Source organism: Aythya fuligula, chromosome 1 (assembly GCF_009819795.1).
Source record: "Aythya fuligula isolate bAytFul2 chromosome 1, bAytFul2.pri, whole genome shotgun sequence".
NCBI lineage: Eukaryota > Metazoa > Chordata > Aves > Anseriformes > Anatidae > Aythya > Aythya fuligula.
In genome coordinates this window covers 64,244,478-64,265,671 of record NC_045559.1, presented here as the reverse complement: position 1 = coordinate 64,265,671, position 21,194 = coordinate 64,244,478, and the positions used below count along the sequence as shown (strand labels likewise).

General features: G+C 39.7%; 1 protein-coding gene across 10 annotated transcripts in view; it reads right to left on the bottom strand.

Annotated features, from left to right (window-relative positions):
- WNK1 (WNK lysine deficient protein kinase 1) overlaps positions 1–21,194 on the bottom strand; it is a 104,783-nt gene that overhangs the window by 32,951 nt on the left and 50,638 nt on the right. For 5 of the 10 annotated variants that reach the window (XM_032191393.1, XM_032191401.1, XM_032191421.1 and 2 more), the window contains exons 5-12: positions 13,336–13,424; positions 11,706–11,925; positions 11,149–11,485; positions 9,890–10,077; positions 6,632–6,889; positions 4,153–4,833; positions 888–959; positions 128–277 (exon numbers count right to left, since the gene is read on the bottom strand). In XM_032191393.1, coding sequence (XP_032047284.1) covers positions 128–277; positions 888–959; positions 4,153–4,833; positions 6,632–6,889; positions 9,890–10,077; positions 11,149–11,485; positions 11,706–11,925; positions 13,336–13,424 — 1,995 coding nt within the window. The remainder of the gene's footprint in view (positions 1–127; positions 278–887; positions 960–4,152; positions 4,834–6,631; positions 6,890–9,889; positions 10,078–11,148; positions 11,486–11,705; positions 11,926–13,335; positions 13,425–21,194) is intronic. The other 5 variants (XM_032191429.1, XM_032191469.1, XM_032191438.1 and 2 more) reach the window with 4 other exon arrangements.

Genomic DNA, 21,194 nt, shown 5'->3' with positions numbered 1-21,194 from the left:
AGAACACTACTATCTGGATGAATGTTTTGGAACTATTCAGAGAAGACAATAAAAGTGAAAGTAGCAGCATATTTAATTTGCCAGCTGTGAAGACAGATCTTCTGCTGGAAAGAAAAATACTGCTTACCTGTGTCCCAGCTGCTGCCTGAGGCATTGGCATAACCTGTGAAGTTTGAGTTTGAGAGACAGTTTGTGGGGGAGTGGCACCAGTAGAAACTGATGGCTGCGGCGCTAGGTATTGTCCAGGTTGCTGAGAAGAGGCTGGCTGCTGTGCATTCTGTAGCAGGGAAGAGAGGCAGAAGCTATTCTTAACGCCCCAAAAAGGAAGATTTAACATTATATCTATTTAAATTTCAACTTTTATTCCCTGCTAAGCGACCTTAATGGTTCTTCTGAACATACTGAGTGAATTAAACTTTAACCTTCCTTAGTATTACTAATAAAATTCCATTATCAGCACCAAATCTTGCAACAGGATTTTTGTTTCAGTGAAAACAAGAATGCAGGTTCTATAAAGGGAAAGAGACAATTAAGAAGATACTATTTCAAGTTGGAAGAACTCATCAGAATGAGGTCTGTCTGTCTAGACAGTCCATTGCAAATCCTGATGTGCTCTTCCTTGCATAGCATCTCCACTGCAAGCTTAGTTAGGAGTTGGGGAAGACAGACATATGAGAAGAAGCATTAACATGATTCTAAAAATAAATTTCAAAAAGTCAACGAAATTTGTCTCAGAGCATGTTAAGACTGTATAACAGACAGAGGATTCTTCTTTTCTTGTCCAAAACTATGAGTTAAAGAGTAGACAGGGAAAGGCTGCTCCTTAAGGAGTCATCAAGTTCCCACACTGAAAATATTTTAGTTCCAGGTTTAGAAACTGATCATACCTGCTGAGTGTGTTGGGTAGGCTGAGAAGGTACCGATGCACTACTTGAAGTAGACTGGCCTTGCACTTGTGTCTGGAGGGGAAAAAAAGAATCAGCTTAAAAAAACATATGGTTTCTGCAGCAGGCAGTTAAAATCATTTCTGCCTGGAACGAGCTGGTTGTAATAGGTTTCTAGCTGTTCTTTTTGGACAAGTAGTTCATTTGGCCAAATTCCACTACGAAAACCAGAACAAAGTAGTGCCATCTGGAAAAGTACCAAACTCCATTTTAAGTCTTCCAAGACAAACAAAGTCTTTGCAACCCAGATGCCCCTTGATTTGAGACAGATCAGCCTACCATCTTCTTCCTCCACTGATGATGTGTTAAGATCAGGATGCCTTGGTAGGTATAATAACTGGAAATAGAGGCATTAAAGTTTACCTTTTCGTGTGTTCTGAACACAGTTGGAGGGGAGGGGATAAAAGAAGGCTAGAAGAAAAAACTGTTTAAAAAAAAATCAACGATATACAGACTTCTAGACCAATAACGAAGTACTCAATACATGTATGTATCATTTGTTCTTTTTGAGAGGCATGTCAAAATCCAAGCCAAAAGTCATTTCCAAACTCACTACCAGCCAAGAATTAGATTTGGAAGAATCTGGAGGCCCACATTCTAGCTGAGACAGAATTTTGAATGAATAAGCAACAACAAAAAATGGCTGAGTGGCATACAAATGAATGTGAAAGATGCAGAGGAAAATGGAATGGATTTTCACCGCTGTTTTTGTGAGTGACCTTTTTGATCAGATTCTGGAGACAATTAGAAACCTCCAGATAAGTTCCCTAAGCACACACGGCTTTGGTGAACTGCCTTTGTAAGAAACATCTGGTGCATAGGTATATCAGGAATATCTACTGAAATGTCTTAATTCTCTGAATATTTAGCTTGCAGAAGCTTATTGGGAAAAAAGTTTATTAAAATCACATTATTTTAATTATAAAGATTTGGGGGGAAAGATGGCTGCCATTGAAAAAAGCCTTTTTTTTCTTTGCAGTTTTAGAAGCTTTTTGAGGCCCTTATTGGCTACAATATAAATATAATCTATAACCCATTGCGATAATATCTTTGTATTGACTCAGCTTGTGTCTTTTAGATTCTGATCTTTAGTGAATTAGATAAGAGCTCCTGGAACTTATATTCTGTAAAACAATCTGGATTCCTTATTATGTTTTCCAGGTGTATTTTTCATCTTCTGAAGTTCAGCAAGTTGTTTATGGAGAAACAATCTCAAAGTAATTTCAAACTGCTTGCACAGAAGCTTCACTCCACAAGTTCTCCTACAGCACAGACGTTACTATCTATTACACTAGTGATTAAGCTGTTTCAGCTTTAACAAAACACCTTTATATCCCATACGGAAAGGCTTAAGTACTTAGCTCTAGATCTTATCACAAAAAACATAAACATTCTCCTCTTTCATCCAGAGGAATCACAAAATTGCTAATACCACAATAACTGAAGCGTCAGAATTGTCAATTCCAAGAACACCAGAAGGAACAAGAGAGAAGCTTACTTAAAGTAAATCTTCTCTTTTCACCAAAAGAAGAATAATCTCGTGAAAAGTTTCAGAATACAAGCACAGACACAAAACACATACTCCTCACATCCATCGTGTACAAACACATTACTGAAGGGTATTACACTCACTACTCACTACTGCAAGGACATTTACCATATATTGATAAAACACACACCTCCAGCTAAGCTTCAGGTCTCAAATTTTGCTTTTTCAAAAGGACACCACGTTCTAGGCTTATAAGGAAGCAAAACCTACAGTAGCAGTCATTTGTGCCACTAGTTTACTACTCTGCTTGTTTCCTTTCTTTAGTGATCCTGCAAATGCACTTCCAAATCCATGTACATGTAATATATACTGCGCTCCATTCCATTTTCTCCCCACTTCCTTCCCCCAAGCCTACGAAAATCTTTCACAGCTTTCAACAATCAGCAAATTAATTCTTTTCATGCTGTTGTCCACCGTAATATTGTCCATACAAATGCTCAACTCCAGATAACACATTGTCATCAAACAACTGAAGAGCAGAAACAAAATACAAAGCAAATTTTACTATCAGTACTGACTCAAACTGCATGGAAGATGCATTTCATTAAACCCATTGGTTAACAGCCAGTTTGGTACTACAGCTATCTCCTTCCAAAACAGTAACTGGAACAAAAAACACTGACCACTCATTACCCTTAACACAGAAGCCCTACCAATATTTCACCCGAAGCTGAACACAGACTGAGGGGTTGCTGATGCCTCATTATTTAATAGCAACCTGTTCAGCTAAAGAAATCCTAGTACAACACTGACTTCATAGAATCATAGAATATCCTGAGTTGGAAGGGACCCTTAAGGATCATCAAGTCCAACTCTTGACACCGCACAGGTCTACCCAAAAGTTCAGACCATGTGACTAAGTGCGCAGTCCAATCTCTTCTTAAATTCAGACAGGCTCGGTGCAGTGAACACTTCCCTGGGGAGCCTGTTCCAGTGTGCAACCACCCTCTCTGTGAAGAAGCCCCTCCTGATGTCAAGGACTGACTTCTTGTAAAGGCACCCCCAATGAATGCTAAAATTTGAACCACATGGAGCAAGTGTAAAAGCAAGGCTCCCCTTTAAGTGCAAAGTATGATTTATAAAAAACAAAGAAATTCTGGAAGGGTTTGCTCCTGTAACCTGAGGATAGAGTGCAGGTGGTCCTGATGAAAGCGAGGTGGACAAGGCCTGCTGAGTCGAGGCTCCCTGTTGGAAGCAGATGAAGAGCTGCGACTCTTGCAACACCTTCTGAGGCAGCTGAACAATGGGCAATGAGAAGTCTGAACCAAAAGCAGAAGATGAGCCCCCTGTAGGGGGAGGAGACTGGAAATCGCCAGTGTCAGAGGAAGTCATCTGTGAGGAATCACTGGAGTATTCTGGGCTTCCTTCTGGCCAGCTCCGCCTGGCAGAGCCCCCTCCGGGACCTGCTAACTCAGGACCAAGATAGTTATACTGCTCCTCTGTCACAGGCTGAAGCCGACCGTGCAACCCTACGCCTTGAGTGGATTCCTCTTGACTGGTCTCCATAGAGCCCCGGCGACTTCGGTAGACCCGTTGGGTTAAAATTGCCCCGTCTGCTGGAGCAGAACTCGGTGTGTGCACATGGAACTCAAAGACACAGCTCGTTCTGCCATCCCCGCTGTGCGAGAGCACAGCTGGGGCCGAGTGCGGAACAAATACCTGATGGAACGTCATCTGAGCAGGGTCTGCACTCAGAGGAGCTGAAACACTGGACAATGGAGAAAGGGGACTCATCCCAGAATCCAGCCTCAGGTTCTGAACATGTCTTGCCAGGAATGCTTGCCCCGACTGATAGTCAAACCCAGAGCTTTGTGGAGGACCACCTTGCACATGCTTTGACTCAGGGACCTGCTTCAAATGTTGTTCAGTCACGTGAGAGTTATAAGCTACTTGATCATACTGCTCGGATACCTGTGATGGATAGTGCATGCCCACCAAATATACAGCTTCTGGATGCATTCTGTAGTGAGCATCCTCTGGAGGCGTTGGTCCAGATCTATAGTCACTGTGTACAGGAGCTGGCTCAAACACAGGATTAACTTGCACATGCAGAGGCTCTCCAGCGACTCTATGAGCTGTTGTGCCCAGCATAACCAGTGCCTCTGGTGTCCAGTTGGTGGGACTACCACCAGGTGGAACTAAACTCTGGCCAGTCTTCAGCAATGGCTGGAAGTGGCAAGTTTGGGCTTCCAAAAATGAAGTGCTCTTGCGCCGCTGAGCGACTGCCACCTTCGGCGGGCAGACAGGTGGTGGTGAGAAAGACACCGGCCGTTCATGAACGGTTGGGAAAAATATCTGTGAATCTGGGAACGTTGGTGTTCCCCCACGCGGATGCTGAGGCTGTATCGACATGAACAAGACAAGTAATTCATACATTAAAAGTGAAGCACATTAACATGCACAGTTCACTAGGCAGTTCTGTGAAGTAACTTTATAGAATGGCTACTCAATTCATGGTCAAAAACATACAATACTTAGGAAACTTAGATGAGTTGTAAATATCCATTAAATACATCCATGGCAGGCATAGCTACAAATGGAAACATTTGCTTGTGTTAAAGCTGCTTTTCCAGTCCAAATCCAATCATCCACTAAAAACTAGCTTTGCTCATGACAATGGAATGAGATTTATTGTCGTGGGCTATCCGTTGTGGTCATTGCTTGAAATCCAATATAACTCCTGACATTACTGCCATATAGGCATATAAAAATTCAGAGTTTGATAGCAGCAACAGTGCAGAGCGTCTAGTTTGCATTTAGAAGACAAAGATGACATGAAATCTTAGTATTATCTAATGTAAAAAACACGGCGCTAGTGTCCTGTCAGTAGTGTTCTCTGTATGATATCCAGAGAGCTAAAGACAGACCTTTTATGAGATAAGATTGAACCATTCCAGCCTACAGCTGAAAAAAAGAAAAAAATCCACTATAAAACTGCATGGTCTTTGGATTCTACCAAATTCAAACATCTCTTTTGATCACTTTGATCCATTTGCATCAGACTTTTTCATATAAGATATCATCAGTCATTGAAAAAAAACAACTTTTTCCTGGACAATATGACACTCACAGGTTTAATAACAGTAAAGTCCTTAAGCAACTCCACTCCATATGATGTGCTATTACAGGTTAGACTTATGTTAGTCAACACAACACAGGGAAAATTTCATTGGAGAGAGTTCTGTATAAGAACACTAAACAATTTAGCAATGCTGCCTTTTTTCATCTTTGCCTACAGTATACTGAGAGAAGGCATTATCAACCCTAAAGGAAAAAAAAATTGTTAAACTCAGCAGCAAATATATTATCTTTAATACAGGTGCTACTTAAAACTTTTTCAAATTGCCATTTCCACATTGTTCTGTTTCTTTTCCCCTCCCATCTTACAGAAAAGCAGCAGCAAATTTCCATATTGACCAATACTAACAAGACAGTCCCTACTCTTGTACTGCTAAAGAATTCTTCCTATGCTTTGAAAATTAGTTCCATATACTTCAACTACAAACGAAAGTTTTCCAGAGCTTATTTTATGTAAATTAAAGCCCCAAACTGAAAACAGACTACCTCCTATCCTGCAAGCTATATTGCATCTGACCTTTTGAAACACATGGGGGTTTTTATGGCTTCTCTCCATCATGCACCAGCCAAAGTGTCAACTCCAATTAAAACTTAAAGAAAAGTCCTCAAAAGTATTAATATTCTGAATTTCTACTATCACTACACTACCTCAGCAAACCAAAGCTTCTAGAATAACCAGCCACAGCAACTAAGCTTTAAAAGCTGTCTGGTTTGTGCAAGGCTTAACTAACATTGAATGCCAGCTTAGAAGTTTGAAAATAAACAGTCTTCTGACATCAGGGGATAAGAACTAGTCTTCTCTTTACCTTCTGTGGTACAGCTGAATAATTTCCATTTATTTTTACTATCCTATCCTAAAATACAAAATAAAATGTTATCAGTGTTTGACCATTTAAGTGTACCACTTCTCAAGAAAACAAAACAAAACAATAATCTAGCAGCACAGTAATTAGGAATGAAAAATTAACTTTTCATTTTTTCATTTAAAAATGCCCGAAGCCCAGGATGTATTTAATGATAACTTATCTTACTGTGCCAGGAGGCAAATGGCAACACATACAGGACTGACAGAGAGGGAGGGCAGGCTGGAGCGTCGATGCTTGCGTGGAGAGGCAGAGTGCATGGGCAGGACACTTTCCAGGGCTTTAGAAAGCTTTTCTGCAAAGGTTTCTTCAGGGACAGTCCGAAGGTAGAAAGGAGAAAGAGGTGCAGACAGCGCTGGTGGTGGGGTGCAAGGAGCACTGAGAGGGATGCAGGACATAGAGGGAAGAGCAGGAAGGTGGGGGACACAAACTGACATGCTACGACCACGTTGAAGCTAAAGGAGGGAAACAAAAGTTAAGAATTGAACACTTAAAAAAATAAAAACAAAACTAGCAAAAACTCTAATGAGATAGAAAAGAAATGCAGACAAACAATGATAGGCCCAATACTGACTACTATGTGTGCAAGAAGATATGAGAATGCTGAATGAATGCCAACATACACCAGGAACAGGATATGCACCCCTAGGAGGGCTCAAGTTTGCCTTAGGTTACTGAACAAGGAGGAAAGTTTCCTAGCACCCTCACAAGAGGCGTGTGGAAGGCAGAAAAGACAAAAGAATGTTTTCTCTGGAGCCATCAGTGTGGTCCATACTGTGTATTCACTCCATTTGGGAGTTTGACAAATCAAAAAGCCCTTAAAGTTACTGATGAGCTTTCGTTTGTTCTTAGTTTAGCGAGTGGATGTGTTTGTACTTATCACCTCACCAGTCTCCCTGCTTGGGCACCTCCCTGAATTAAGTGAACTGTTTACAGTTGGCTTCTTCATTAACTAAGATGTTACCATAAAAGCTTTAACATTACATATTCTACAGCAAAAGTTGTGGAAAAAGTTGTTTTAAAATGTGGAAAATTTAGGAAAAATTAGTCTCAGACTAGCATTTTCCAGACAGTGGGCCAATAAAAGCACCAAGATTTTGTAATATTGCCACAATCCAGAAGGCCATAGGGTCAAAATCCAACCAACCTGGAAGAATCAGAATTAGACTTTTGACTATTTGTTTTTAGTGTTTTTTGTTTTTTTTTTAGGGTGAGTGGAAAGGTTATGTTTTAAAGAGACAGCCTTCAACTGCAAGATCTCCTCTAATTATATGTGCTCCTCCTATGGATGTAATTTCTTAAGGTAATTGAAATCAAATACACAACTCCAACAAAAAAAAGTCAAGATCTCTAGTGGAGATCTGATTTTAAGTATTTCTGATAAAAGAAATATTGCTAGACTGCTCAAGATTTTGGAACAGAGGCATAAGGAACCTCAAGGAATTAAATATTTTACCCTTGTTACCTGTTCCAAGTCAGTACTAGTTATACATGTAATTCCTGACTGATTTATCTAGCCTGTTCAGAAACCTCTCCAGTGATGGTGTCTACAGTATGTCTTCGCTGGTTAGAAAAAAAACCTTTCCCAAACAATAATTCCTTGCTCCTATTTAAGCTTTTGTTGTTGTTGTTGTTGTATCTGACAACAGTGTTGTGACCTGATTAGCCTCTTCTTGTGTTATGGAAGCCTTTACGGCATTCTCTCTCCTCAAGCTCATCTTCCATGGACTCAACTCAACTCCTTCAGTCTTCTCACACAAACCCTGTTTTCTGTGTTCCTAGCTGTTTTGTTTTTGTTTTTTTGTCACTCTCCTCTGAATTCTCTCCCAGTTTACCCTCAACTTTCTTCATCAGGCAGGGTGTCCAGAATAGACTTACCAAAGGCCAAGAGCAACAGAACTACTTCACATAACATGACGTTTGCCTTTTTCACAACAGCATGATGTTTTTGACCATGTCCAGCTTGTGGTCCAATATAATCCCTGACTTTTTTTTTTTTTTTTTTGGCAGAATTGCTGCCTAGTTGGTTGTTGCTCATCCTGTACTTCTGTAGCAGATTACTCCTGTTTAGGCATGAACCTTGCTCTTGTCCTGATTGAACTGCATTCTACTTCTTTTTAGGATTATTTCTCCAGTTGTCAATATCATTTTGACTTGTCATCCTGTCTTCCCAACAAACTGTTAGTAGTTCTTGCAGTGTTCTACTCCGTTCTGTCAACCTTCTGGTACCGTGGTCGTCACCATAGAGCATGAGCACATTTTAGGAGTGAACTAAGCAGCTTGACTTTATATCTGTTATGTGCTTGTTTTCCCATCCCTCTCAAAAGATCATGGTCTTTCAAGCTGGAAGCTAGCCATCCCAAGGCTAGTGGTCCAAGACATGCTCGCACACCAAAATATGTCTTATCCAGAGCAAGAGCTTATTTAGAGGGCTTGAAAACTCATTTGCTCAGGGACTAGCAGTACCACACAGCTTCAGGCTCTGACTGAAACCAGGATGTTTTCCAAAAAGATATGACCACTGATGATTCTATAATGGAGTCCGCAAGCACAAGTACCAAAAAAGTGAGGACCCTCAAGTCTAAAGTATCACATCATCTCCCTGCATGGCATTACCACATAATAACGTAATGTCACTGCCTCAGGTTTTGATTTAAAAAAAAAAAAAAAAAAAAAAAGACAAGGGAACCACTGAAGACAATGTAACAGTAGCAGAAGTTCTACTCCAGAGTCGGAATAGACTTCTGCATGGTCTCATACTCTTACCTAAAACATACCAAGGAAAAAACATACCAAAATAAAAGGGCAACACAAATGAACATAGTAGGAAAAGTATTTGTGCCCAGTGCAGACTTTCCAGGGTAAAGGAATATGCATGGCAACTGATGAGCAAATCAACGCAAGCTAGAAATAAAATTGGGAACAAGGGCATGGGGTCTTTTCAGTCTGGAGTTCTCACATGCAGCATTCTATAACAGTTAAAAAGATCTTACCTTCAGAATCTGTAATAAAGTCTCACAGAACATACATAGCAATTTCATATTTAAACAGCAGCTTAAATTGTTCTAGCCCCTCCTTCAAATCAAAGTAACAGCTTAACTTTAGCCCCAGTAACTTCACATACACACAACACACCTTCCCAAGTGAGATTTAATGCTTGTTTCCATAGTCTTGTACTAAGAATGTTATTTACATCCATTAAAATCTTGATCCAAAAGCTTTTCTTTTTAAGAAAAAGCTTTACTTTAAAGACAAATATACCCTTGTATTTTAACTAGACTCGGTCACCCTATAAAAACAGGCCACTAATTGCTCCCATACAGAGTTTGTATTGCATGCAAACCAAAACATACATGGAAGATTGCCTGACAGACCTTCCTCTCACCTTTAAAAAGAAGGAAAAAATCACAACCAAGTAATTCCATGCATTTGCAATACTGTAAGTTCTGGCTTACCACTGCAGGTGGCTGATATCCTCCATGCTGTTGTGACTGCACTTGGCCAACTGAAGCTGCGTACCCCTGGACTGCAGCTGTTGAGATTGGCTGGTCGTGTTGGGAACCATAAGACACAGTCTGTTGACTGCTCACGCAAGATTCAGTATAAACAGATGACCCTTGGCCACTGTCAACTGTCCCATCAGCTGCAGAAATTAAAAATAAAAATCCACATTTCAATAACTGCAGTCTTGTTTCGTAACTTGAATGTATTATAATAGAATACTAGATTGCATTTGTTTCATGTCACATAGACTTTATAAGCATTTTACCTCTGCTAAAAGTTATGCTGGTAGAAAAACTGAGGTATATTTTTCCTTTCTCAGTACAGTAATTCCTTACCAGTATGCCTTCACCTAACCTCTGAAAATCAGTAATTTCAGGAGTTCTTTGGAAAGATACTTAAAAGTAAATTATGCTCCCTATTAAAAGCTGAACTAGAAATGAAAACTTAAATTCCATCCATCATGAATGATCTTTCAGTTTTGTTTTATTATTTTTACTTATTTTTATATAGAAGCATAAAACAGGTTAGTTGTGCTGGCTGGTAGATGCACCTGAAGTAGGCATAATAGAGAACTTAAAATCTCTACTTCCTTAGGGCAGATAGCAATTTGCTAATTTCATCACTCTAACATGGAGCTTATCTAACTTTATTATTCAGGTAGTTATTCAAATGTCGGGATGCCGGACAACACTCCCAACTTTACCTCATCTGTTCACGTTAAGTATGTGGAATAGGAAATTAAACTTTAAAAAAAAAAAAAAAAGTTCTGATCTGAACTGCTTGCAACAATCTAATTATCACCTTAAACAAAAGTTAGTGACAATTCGTAGAGTTGTTTCTAATATAACTGCACTGGTGCAAAACTATGCAACCTTCTGCACAACAATATATTGCCCCTGCAGGAGGGCAGCAAGAACTAGAACATACGTTCATACTTCAGGTGCCTGAGTTTGTTTAGTTTATTAACTTATAACAAAGGAAAATTATTTTGTGTTAAGACTGAACTGCAATTTGCACTGTTGACTTGGCTCAGCTAAGGCACACGAATGCATCGTCTTTTGATGTACATTCCAGTGGCCTTATTTTCTTCAGCAGACAGCAACATCGTAGATTAATTAGTGCTATATCCACCAGAAGTTCAAAACTCTCTAAGGGTGGGGGAAATAGTGTAAGTGCAAGCGTTCCTAAATAAACCAACTGACACACTTACAAAGAATAGATATACTGGGTTGCTGGAACTGCAGTTGTTGGTGTTGATCAGCTTCTGGTTCTTCAGGCTCCACTTGTGTAGAAACTGATGCTGAAGTAGTGGGGACAGGAGTAGTACCACTGACAGATACAGGATGCTTTGACCCTGCATGGGAAGCACTTGAGGGTTGCTGTTGCTCCGGCTGCTGCTTCTGACTACCTTCTTCCTGAAGCTTCTTCTCCTGTTCTTCTCGCACCAACTGACGCTGTTCTCGCTTTCGCTTAATCAAAGATACCCTGTCCTTGATAGCTTTCGCCATTGTCTTGTGATCCCCTTCACAGACATAGCCAGATTCCACCTGAAGGAGGATATATTCACAGAATTCAGACTGTCATAGACAGCCACTGTTGCAGCACTACAACATAAGCTATCACTCTCTTGCACTAACTTCTCAGTCACAAACTTCTGAAGTAGTTTTATTTCTAGACATTAATGGTAAATGCAGAGGCTGATGGGCAATATTTCACTGTCAGAGAATGTCAATACCTTCAATGTTTTGCAAGACCACCACCACTTACCATTTCCTGTGCTACATCCTCTGGGACATCTCTCTCCAAGTCAAAGGAAAACTCTATCGCCTCATTATCTTTATATTTGCCCTTAAGTTTTTTGATGTCTTCAATTCGCAGCCAGAGTTTAATGGCAATTTTTTCTCCATCATCTTCCTCTGCTAGTTCTACCCGTACTCCAGTCTCTTCTTGGAAGAAAGCATGATTCAAAAGGTCCTTAATAGCATACCTAGCGCATTGGGAAAGAATGTAGAAAGCACACAGTTATTAGGTTTTCATAAATTATTAAGGAATGTCCCTGCCTGGTGATCCACTAAATTTATTGTCTACATTTCATGTTTCCTCCCATTAATCCTCCCATTAACTTGACAGCTTATCATCCAGATTTCTATATAAAATCATGATAGAGAAATAAAGTACAGATGCAGGAAAAAGTCACACATCGGTCAGCAGAAATGCCCACAGATTTTACGTCAACAAAACTGAATAGGCTATGTGTTAACTAAAGAAGAAACAGTTTGACTTTACTGAAGATTAAGATCTAACACAACCCACAGTCCCCAAATCAAATCAGTAATCACGAAGCATATATTTCAGTCTATTTCATGGTATTGTCAGAAGTCTCATCTAGCTAATTCACCACTAGCTAAGCACTACATGATTTCTTTCGTATTCTGTACTATCTTGAACCACTTCGACTTGTATTGTTTGGCACAAATACCTTTGTCCAGAAGGTACCAAAGGTCAATTATGTTCTTATATACACAGAGTAACAGCAGTAGTCAAAAAGCTAATTGTTTAAGCTAAATGGCAAGAAAGAAGTGACATGCAGCCACAAAATTAACTCAGAATGGAAAAAAAAAAAAAAAAGATAATTATTTTAAACAGCTTTTAAGCTGTTGTTTTATGAATAGAAATTAAAAATACACAGCAACACCATCAGATGGAAGACTTCAAGAATGAATAGAATGAAATTAATCTACATCCATAAACTGACAAAACAGGCTCCAAACGCAATAGTGGGAAGCTATAGAAGGACAGAAGGCTGAGGCATTCTTAAACTCAACACTCAGTAAGCAACAACTATATAAATGCAGAAAGTGAAACAAAATCCATCAAATAAGCCATTAGAGCAGCTACAGGTTTTCTGTAACGCTACAAGCTAATTACTTCAAGTAGATGTCATCTTGCAGAAAAATTCAACGGAAGTGAGCAGCAAGAACTTATAAAATAAAGAGCCCTCGAAATAACCAGCTATAAATACCTACAGAATCGAAGGGACAACAACAACAAAAAAAACCAACACAGGACTATGGACTGATGAACCAACCAAATAAACCCATTATTACCTGGTAATGTGGAAAGACTGTCATACACTATTTTACTGATGAGGTCAAAGCTTTAAAGCAACAGTAGAATTTGAGTAAAACAACTTGGGTGGTTACCATAGCTTTTGCACTTTTTCTGGCACTAAGGCTGTAAAGCAAGTGTTCAATAAGAACCTACCAGAGAATAGATCCTGCAGAAGTAAAAATAGCTTCCTAACTTTCATCAGACCCCAACAACTAATTGTATCTGGTATTAACACAGTTACAGAGTCAATGGTAATACCTCTATCTGGACTAGAAAGAAAACTTACCTTTCGCCTTTGTTTTGCCGAATGCATCCCTCAATAATCTCCTTCACTTCAGGGATTGCTACTTTATCAAAGCTGGCTGGCTTGACACCCTGGAACATACAAGTAACAACAGAAAAACTGAAAGGCCCACTTGATTTAACTTTCAATTGTGCAAAAGTTCACATACAAACCAACTATTTTTATTCAACAGGTAACTGGCCCAAATTGCCCACTAGTGGAAATTACCATGAAATCTGCCCCCAATCTTATCGTTCATCTGTTTGCTAGTGATTTTTTCCAACATGGATTTTTTTTCCCCATTTCTTAATTAGACCTCCATTACAGTAGGAATTGGCAGTTAGGTGCCAAGGTATGTTAAGCATACCATTTAGTTTCTACAGAAGGCACGATGGTTAGAGGAGCATACACACACTAGACCGGGAATGGAAATGTTTCCTACATAACACTAATGCACAAACCCACATGATTAACTTAACAGTCTTCAAAGGATTCTGCTGCTTCCCAGAATGTTTCCAACATGCCATTATATGAACTAATTTTGGCAGAGTGATTTTAGGGGAAGAACATTAGCCCAGAATGATCTGACTGAATCATTAAATAACTTGGTCGGTGTTTAAAAAATAAAAAAAGACTTTCTTGTATCTTAGCTCTTCCTGGATCTACTAATCTCCAACCACACCCTTGTATGATTACTGCTGAACTCTGGAAAGTTAACAATATGCACCTTTCCAATTGCTCTTCAACAACACATGACAATTTCTCCAATACATGTTAAAGCCATTGGGGACAGAGGGAAACAAAATTTAACTTCAGTCAACTACTCATTTCAGTCAAGTAAATAAACCATAAGATATGCTCAGTTGGGTATTCTGCAATCACTGCAGGCACAGAAAGCCCAACTCCATCATTTAATCATGTCCAAAAGCTCTATTTCAGGAGGTCAGTTGTCCAAAACAGCAAAATTTGGCACTCAATTTTACTTGATTCAGCCTTTAGCTTCAAATTCTGTATTTTAGGACACAAGAGAGGATGGAGCCATCTTGTTTAAATGCTGTTATTTGAAGTGCCCAAACTTTCAAACCAAACAATCCTGAAATCAGTACAACTTGGCACACAATACTACGTTACACGCCTTCAGTTCCTACCTACCACCTACACAGGACACATCTGATGCCGTGTCACTGGCGAGTTGCAACTAAACAATTGAAAAATCACAGAGTGTAAAGTGCAGATACACATGAAGCAGTAATACAAGCAGCATGATCTGTGTCCTAAGAAGGTAGTATTTCTCTCAGCGTACCATTAGATACCCCTCTCACCATTCCTCTATTGTCAGTAGCAAGGAAGGCTTGAAATGGAAAGGGTCAAGTCTCTGAACCAGAGCCTTTGCAACTGCAGACCATCATTTAAGGGAACATGGACTTAATATGATAGTAACTTTCATCTATATTCAGATACTGTTTTTCTTCATAATTTTCATCTACATTCAGATACCGTTTTTCTTGGCCAAGCATTGCATTACATTGAATTCAATATGCTCACTACCTAAGATACTCTCTACCACACTCTTCCAGGAGAGGGCACAGTGGACTTTAACAGATGGAAATGCAAGACTGGAGGTGCACAACCACCCAGTCATTCAGTGAACAGTAGCATTTGTCTTTATGTTGTACAAAGGTGTTGTGATCACATCTGGAATTTAAAAGAAAGGACAAGAACTACAGAAAGACTTTCTTTCTGTAAGAAAGAAAGATCTTTCACTTAATAAAAACTTCCTGTTAGAACAGCATTCTGGATTTTCTATTTCTTTGCTCTAACATTTGCTCCTGTGAAATTTTAGCAATTGAGATTCACGGAACTGAGGAGTATATTGTGACAAGAGTAAGCCCTGAAACACAGCCTGTCAGTGAACATTAATTTAATTCTTAAAAGCTTCAGTGAACATAAAACTTCTGAAGATCAGTGCCTCAGCTGGTAAGACAACAGAGCAAAGTTTGCCCAAGTAAATTTTAATACTGTAACCAGGTCACATCATAAGTCTCCAGCTACATGTCACAGAGCAATGCACTCTAAGAGATTCATAAAACTTGTTTTTGCATTTACTACTTGCATCAAGTACCTGTTGCATTTGTCTCTGCTCATACAGCAATGATGAGTCGCACAGACATCACCTTTAACCATGGCCAAGCTTAAAATGGTCCCAGCAGTTCACGTTCACATATGTACAAGATAGATCTTTCTACATAGAGTAAAAGGCTCACCAACGTGCATATATATGCAGGCACAGTCTGTGCAATAGTTATTTGTGTGCTTGTTGAATAGATTTATATCTAAATTTGCCAGATTAGTCGCCTAAAATTTACCACATTCGATACTTCTAAATAGCCCAAGTTCCAGCCATGCCAGCAGCCCACACGTACATTCATTTATACTGTGGCAGTAAAAGGAAGGTGTCAGATCTGTGCCATGATCTCATGTCAGAAAAACTGAAAACTAAGATGAATACAAGACAACTGGTACAACAATGTTATTAACGTAAAGAAACCAGAATGTGAGCCGTCTTGTTGCCCATTTGACTACAAGCTCTGCTCTTGCACAATGCCAGGGTGGAAAGAAAAATAAATAAAATCTGTGATTCAGTCTGATACTATGTGCATCTGTATCCTGAGAAGTTAAATACTTGTGCAAAGTGTTTGGGACCTTCCATAGAGGCCAGTTTGGATTATTCCAATTTGTGAGTTCCAAAACAGTAGTTCAGTTAAGAAGAAAACCCCTCCAAGACTCTTCCAGCACACCTTCCATATTCCTAACTGTTACTCAGAAAATCTGGGAGACCTTCAGACTAGGGCCTAAAACCAATGCAGGACTAGGTATTCAAGCACCTTTCTTAGCTTCTTCCACAGAATTGCTTAACTCCAGCGCTGGCCAAGCATCCCTTATGCTAAAGTTTAGGCTATTTAAGCAGCATCACACTTAAAAAAAAAAATTCCCCTCCAAGTGTTGCAAATGTTAGACTACTTCACATAGCAAGAAAGAAGATAGTAGTAATGATAATTAATACCTCAACCCAGAGATGCTTTTATACCTTCATCACACCATCACAGAGAAACCAAAGGGGAGCCCTACAATGCAAATAACCTTGATGTGTCCTTAAAAGCTGAGGAGCTGGGCAGCCAAGCATACTCTCACTAGATTCCAAACGCAAAGGCGCTCAAGTACATACTAAGCAACTCAGTGCTCCTGGTTTTAACACTTCACACTTACTGCAAGACTGTCACGTTCTTACATGCTTCTCCTCATTCTCTCCCCAGTCTCCAAACTGCTTAGAAAAAACACATAATCCAATTGTTTTTTAATTTATTTGTCCCATTAATCAGAGCTAAATACCCAAATCCTACTAGCTTTTTTTTTTTTGTCTTAATAATTTGCTAAGGAAATGAAAGGAAGAGCTCTTGGAAAGGAAAATAAAAGCGTAAGTAGGTAAAACAGGCACACATGAAATCAAACATTTTCCCAAGCTATTATCTACAACAGCATGAACTGGCACTGGTGCTGAAGGCAGCAGCCTCCTGCTCTCCACTGCCCATTTCCACATCCATGTCATTTCCCCACTCTTGCTGGCACAAACCTTTATACAGCTGCATAATGAACCAGATCACAGCACTTATCAGACTTGAAACAAACTCAGCCAGGTTCACTACATCGTGGCACAAGCTCTGAGGCTTACAAAAGGAGAACTAGGGCTATAGCTAACAAGGGCAGAATCGCTTCCCTTGAAAGCAGTGCAAACTTCAAGGAAACTCACTAATTTTTACGTTTTGTAAAATGTAAAAACCTTTACATTTAAACCTTTAAAATATGGGCACGTATGTAAAGTAGCACAAGGTGCAACTGATGCAAAGCTGGGTATTTACTAACACTTATCTTAGTCTTCATTTTAAGCACAGGAAATTTCACGTTTCACTTAACTTAGACATGATAAATTTTGTGATTTTATCACATTTTAATCAGGTAAAAAAAATGAATTCCAAAATTGTAACATCCACATTTGTATAGTTATACGATCTGCTAAAAGCAAGTTCTATAACTCTAAAAAATTCTGTATTTTCAAAATATTTTAAGCACAAGAACTCCTCTTCACAATTTTTGCCTAGAAACATGGTATTTTGCATCAGTGCTCACCAAATAACTGAATCAGTGGTTTAACATCTCATTGTAATTCAAAAGATACCGAAAATATCGTAAAAGAATATACAATCAATGCTGTATTACTTATTATACCAAAAAAATGAAGAAAAAGCATCATGTACCGTCAGCAATCCTAATTATATAAAAAAAATGAAAATAGCAACACAGCTTGGAAATAGCAGGAGCAACAAGTGTTCTGGCTTTGCTGTTCAGGATTTTAACGTACATTAGGAAGTTGCAGAAAAAGTATCATCGAGTTTAAAAGCTGAGGAGCGATTCCATGCAAAGCAGTTCAGACTTGTTGAGAATTCGGATCCACCACCCCCCAAGTCCTTCACTGCAGCTACACACAATTCTCCTGGAGCTGACACTCTCACCTACCTCTTTAGCGCAATCCTTGTGAGAACAGCAACAACAGTGGGAATTAACAATTACAAACACGGGACAGATCTCTCTTTTTGTAAAATCCATCAGGAAAAAGAGATGCACACACCAAAGAGTTAGCTGGCTGTTAATTTCCGAAGGGAATCCGTTAGGCTGTGGACTTAACGCACAGCGGAGGGAAAGCAGACATCAAAGTTAGAAGGAAGCATTGTTTTCTGTTTGATACCCCTTGTACTTTTCCAAGTCCAGTACATGAGGCTGCAGAGGTTCAAGCTCAATATCTGCTTTTGCCACTCAAATTCTGAATGGAAAGAATGAATATAAGCAAGAGGTAAGCTTTTCCTTTCCTGCCTGCCCAGCTAGCTGCGAGGAGGAGGAAGAGGAGGCAGCACAGGGAGCCTTTACTTCCTGCATGTCCCCGCCTCCCCGCTTGGCTGTTCTCCTATTCTCCACCCAAGTTTTCTACCATAGTTTAAGGCTGCAGGAGGAACATCACCCAGCTCCACGCTGGCTGTGGCAGAAGTACACTTGGGAATGGATCAGTCAGTATGTTGCTCTGACCCAAGCTTGCTGGCACTTATTTTGTGCTAGGAGGGAAGGCAGCTGCTGTTTCTCCTCTTCTTTCCATGGAGCTACATAAGTGTACTTCCCAATTTAATCCCAAAAGAACATAAACTTGCACTAGGATAACATAGGATAGCCCATCTCCCTCTTCCCTAACAATTACATCTGCTACCAGTGCTACCATCACCTGCTCTTCTTTTACTAGGTTCTTAACGTAAGGGAATAGGTATTTAAGGAGATTCTCAAACTGCCGGACAAATTTAGAAGGCTGTGTTGTTGCTTGTTTTACATCACGTGCATGAATATAATCTGGAGTTATATTTCCCAATGCCTTTTGCTGTATTCCAAACCCAACATGAAGTCTGTTGCTTTTTTCTTCCCCTGGTATCTCGTTTCAAACAGCTATTGCAGAGCTTGCTTTCTAATAAAGTGAGTTGTTCACAGCTTCCAGGCTTTTTTTGGAAGGACAAAAGCAGCAATGGTAAGAAAGCTCACATGCACAGCTTTAAAGTGCAAAGTGAACAAACACATTTTGATAGCTAGTGGGGATCATTTAAAACTGAATATAATAACAGTTTATCAAGAGCGCTTCTCAACCCACAAAACGGCAGACTCAGTTCCCCAAGTATACCAAAATTATACCAATATTGTTATACCACAAACACCAACGTTGCAAAGCAACACCTTCTGATCCTTCACTGGGCGTTTCAGAAATCCCCTTCACCAGCTGCAGCGAAAGTTTAGAGCTATCAAGGGAAAAGAGGCCCTCAAAGATACTGCTATGTTGCGTGGCCTTCCAACTGCTTAGCTCTTACACCCTCGCATCAACTATTGATTATCACCTCAGTTTTAACGGTGCTTACTGGTATCTTCAATAAAGCACGTCAGAATTTCACTTGCCAGTGTTTATGATCTGTTTGTCACTGTTACAGTGGCACTCAAACCCAATGACAGCAGGTTTTGTGCAGTCAAAGCCAATCTTCTTCCCAGGAACAGCACCAAACATTCAACACATTAAATTAAGGCTGCACTTCTCTGGGGTGCACCGTGTGAGATGTGAAGAATATTGAAGTCTTTCAGCTTTTAGTATGCACACAGTGTACCTGTCCCAGTCTAACCACGATGTTTGCTTGGCTCTTTGCAGAAGTACTTTAACTGCAGAGCTTGAGAGGAATTCTACCGTAACTGATTAATCTTCTCAAACAAAATGTTCAAACTCTGCAGTCCAGAGGCTAATAGAATCAGTAGCAAAGTCAAATCTCAAAAACAAAGTAATTAAAAGTCTCTATATTTTCTTTTTAGCTAAGTTGGTACCACGCTAGTTTGAGCCAGATCCAGGCTGCCACAACCCATTAATTCAAGGAAACTTGACAGAGCATATGATTCCAGTGGAAAACAAGCCAGGGATCCTACCTCCTTCCCATAGTCTCACAGAAGCCCTTGGGCAACAGTATATATAGCATTTAAATTACTTTAACCCTATGATCTTCTAAAGGTCACCACTGGCTATTAGTTACTCACCCAGCCCTCAAAACCTACAAGTTTAACTATTTCACCCCCTTCTCCACCTCTAATCCCTCATCCCAATACTGTTCTATCACCCAGAAACGATCTTTCAGATTTCTTTCCTTATCTCACAGAGTATATTTGTATCATAATTCTCATCCCAGTTCAAATGAATACCTGCATATCTATGACGAAAAGACCTCACTTAGCATTTACTCAGCTCAGAAGAAATACAGGTTGCCTACAGAAGCTGCATTAAAAAGAATGAGATACAGTAGAGTTCAGACTAAAATTGAAACGATGCAGCACATTTAATGGAAATGAAAATTGAGCTTCTCTGATTTCAGTATTTCCATAGTAATTAATTCTGGACAATTGATAATTCTGTCAGGAATGAAATCGGTGAATCCTGCAGAATAAGCTCTGCACAAGATCAATATCCTAACAGGGTAAACAGTAGTACTGCAGTACAAGCAACAGAAGCCGATGAAGGCTTTCGATGAGCTAGTCAGCTCACAAACCTCTACTTAGACCATTGTCTTGGGATAATTTTGCCCTGTTCTGAAGAGAAGTAATGACTGCACATTTTGAACCTGATACCTTTTGAATTTGCCTAATCTACCAGCAGCCAGACCAGAATTCCCCTCAACTATTTAAGAAAGCTCTACACCACTAAAATAGCTCAACCAGTGTCTTCAGTCTGCAGAGGCTGGAGATACGACATTCACCCCCCTCTCCCCTCATCGTACTGGCATGCAAGTAATCTAAGTCCCATGATTCTTAAATTTCTCCAAATCAGCAGTCTTCAGACTTGCAACAGATAACCGTGTATGTCCAGATTTCATGCTCAGTTACAAAGGCAGTGGAGGCAACGCTGTATTTATACAGGCCTGCTTGCCACAACCTGATGGATCAGTTTGGGAACTGTTTTCTCCTCAGTGTACCAAGTACTCTCAAACAATTTGAGATGTTAATAAAAACAAAAGGCTCGTCATATATTTAATAGCAAAAACATCCCATGCATACATGATTGAAGCTGTTATATGCACAAGATACATTTCCAATATAACCATTCTACCCACACTGACTGTTATTCTTTGAGTTGTGAGGTTGCGTAAGAGCAGCGTCTAGTTATTTGTATGATCATCTTTGGTAAAAAGAATAAATACATATTCCTTGTCTGAACAGCTATAACGTCTTGCTGTCATCTCCACATC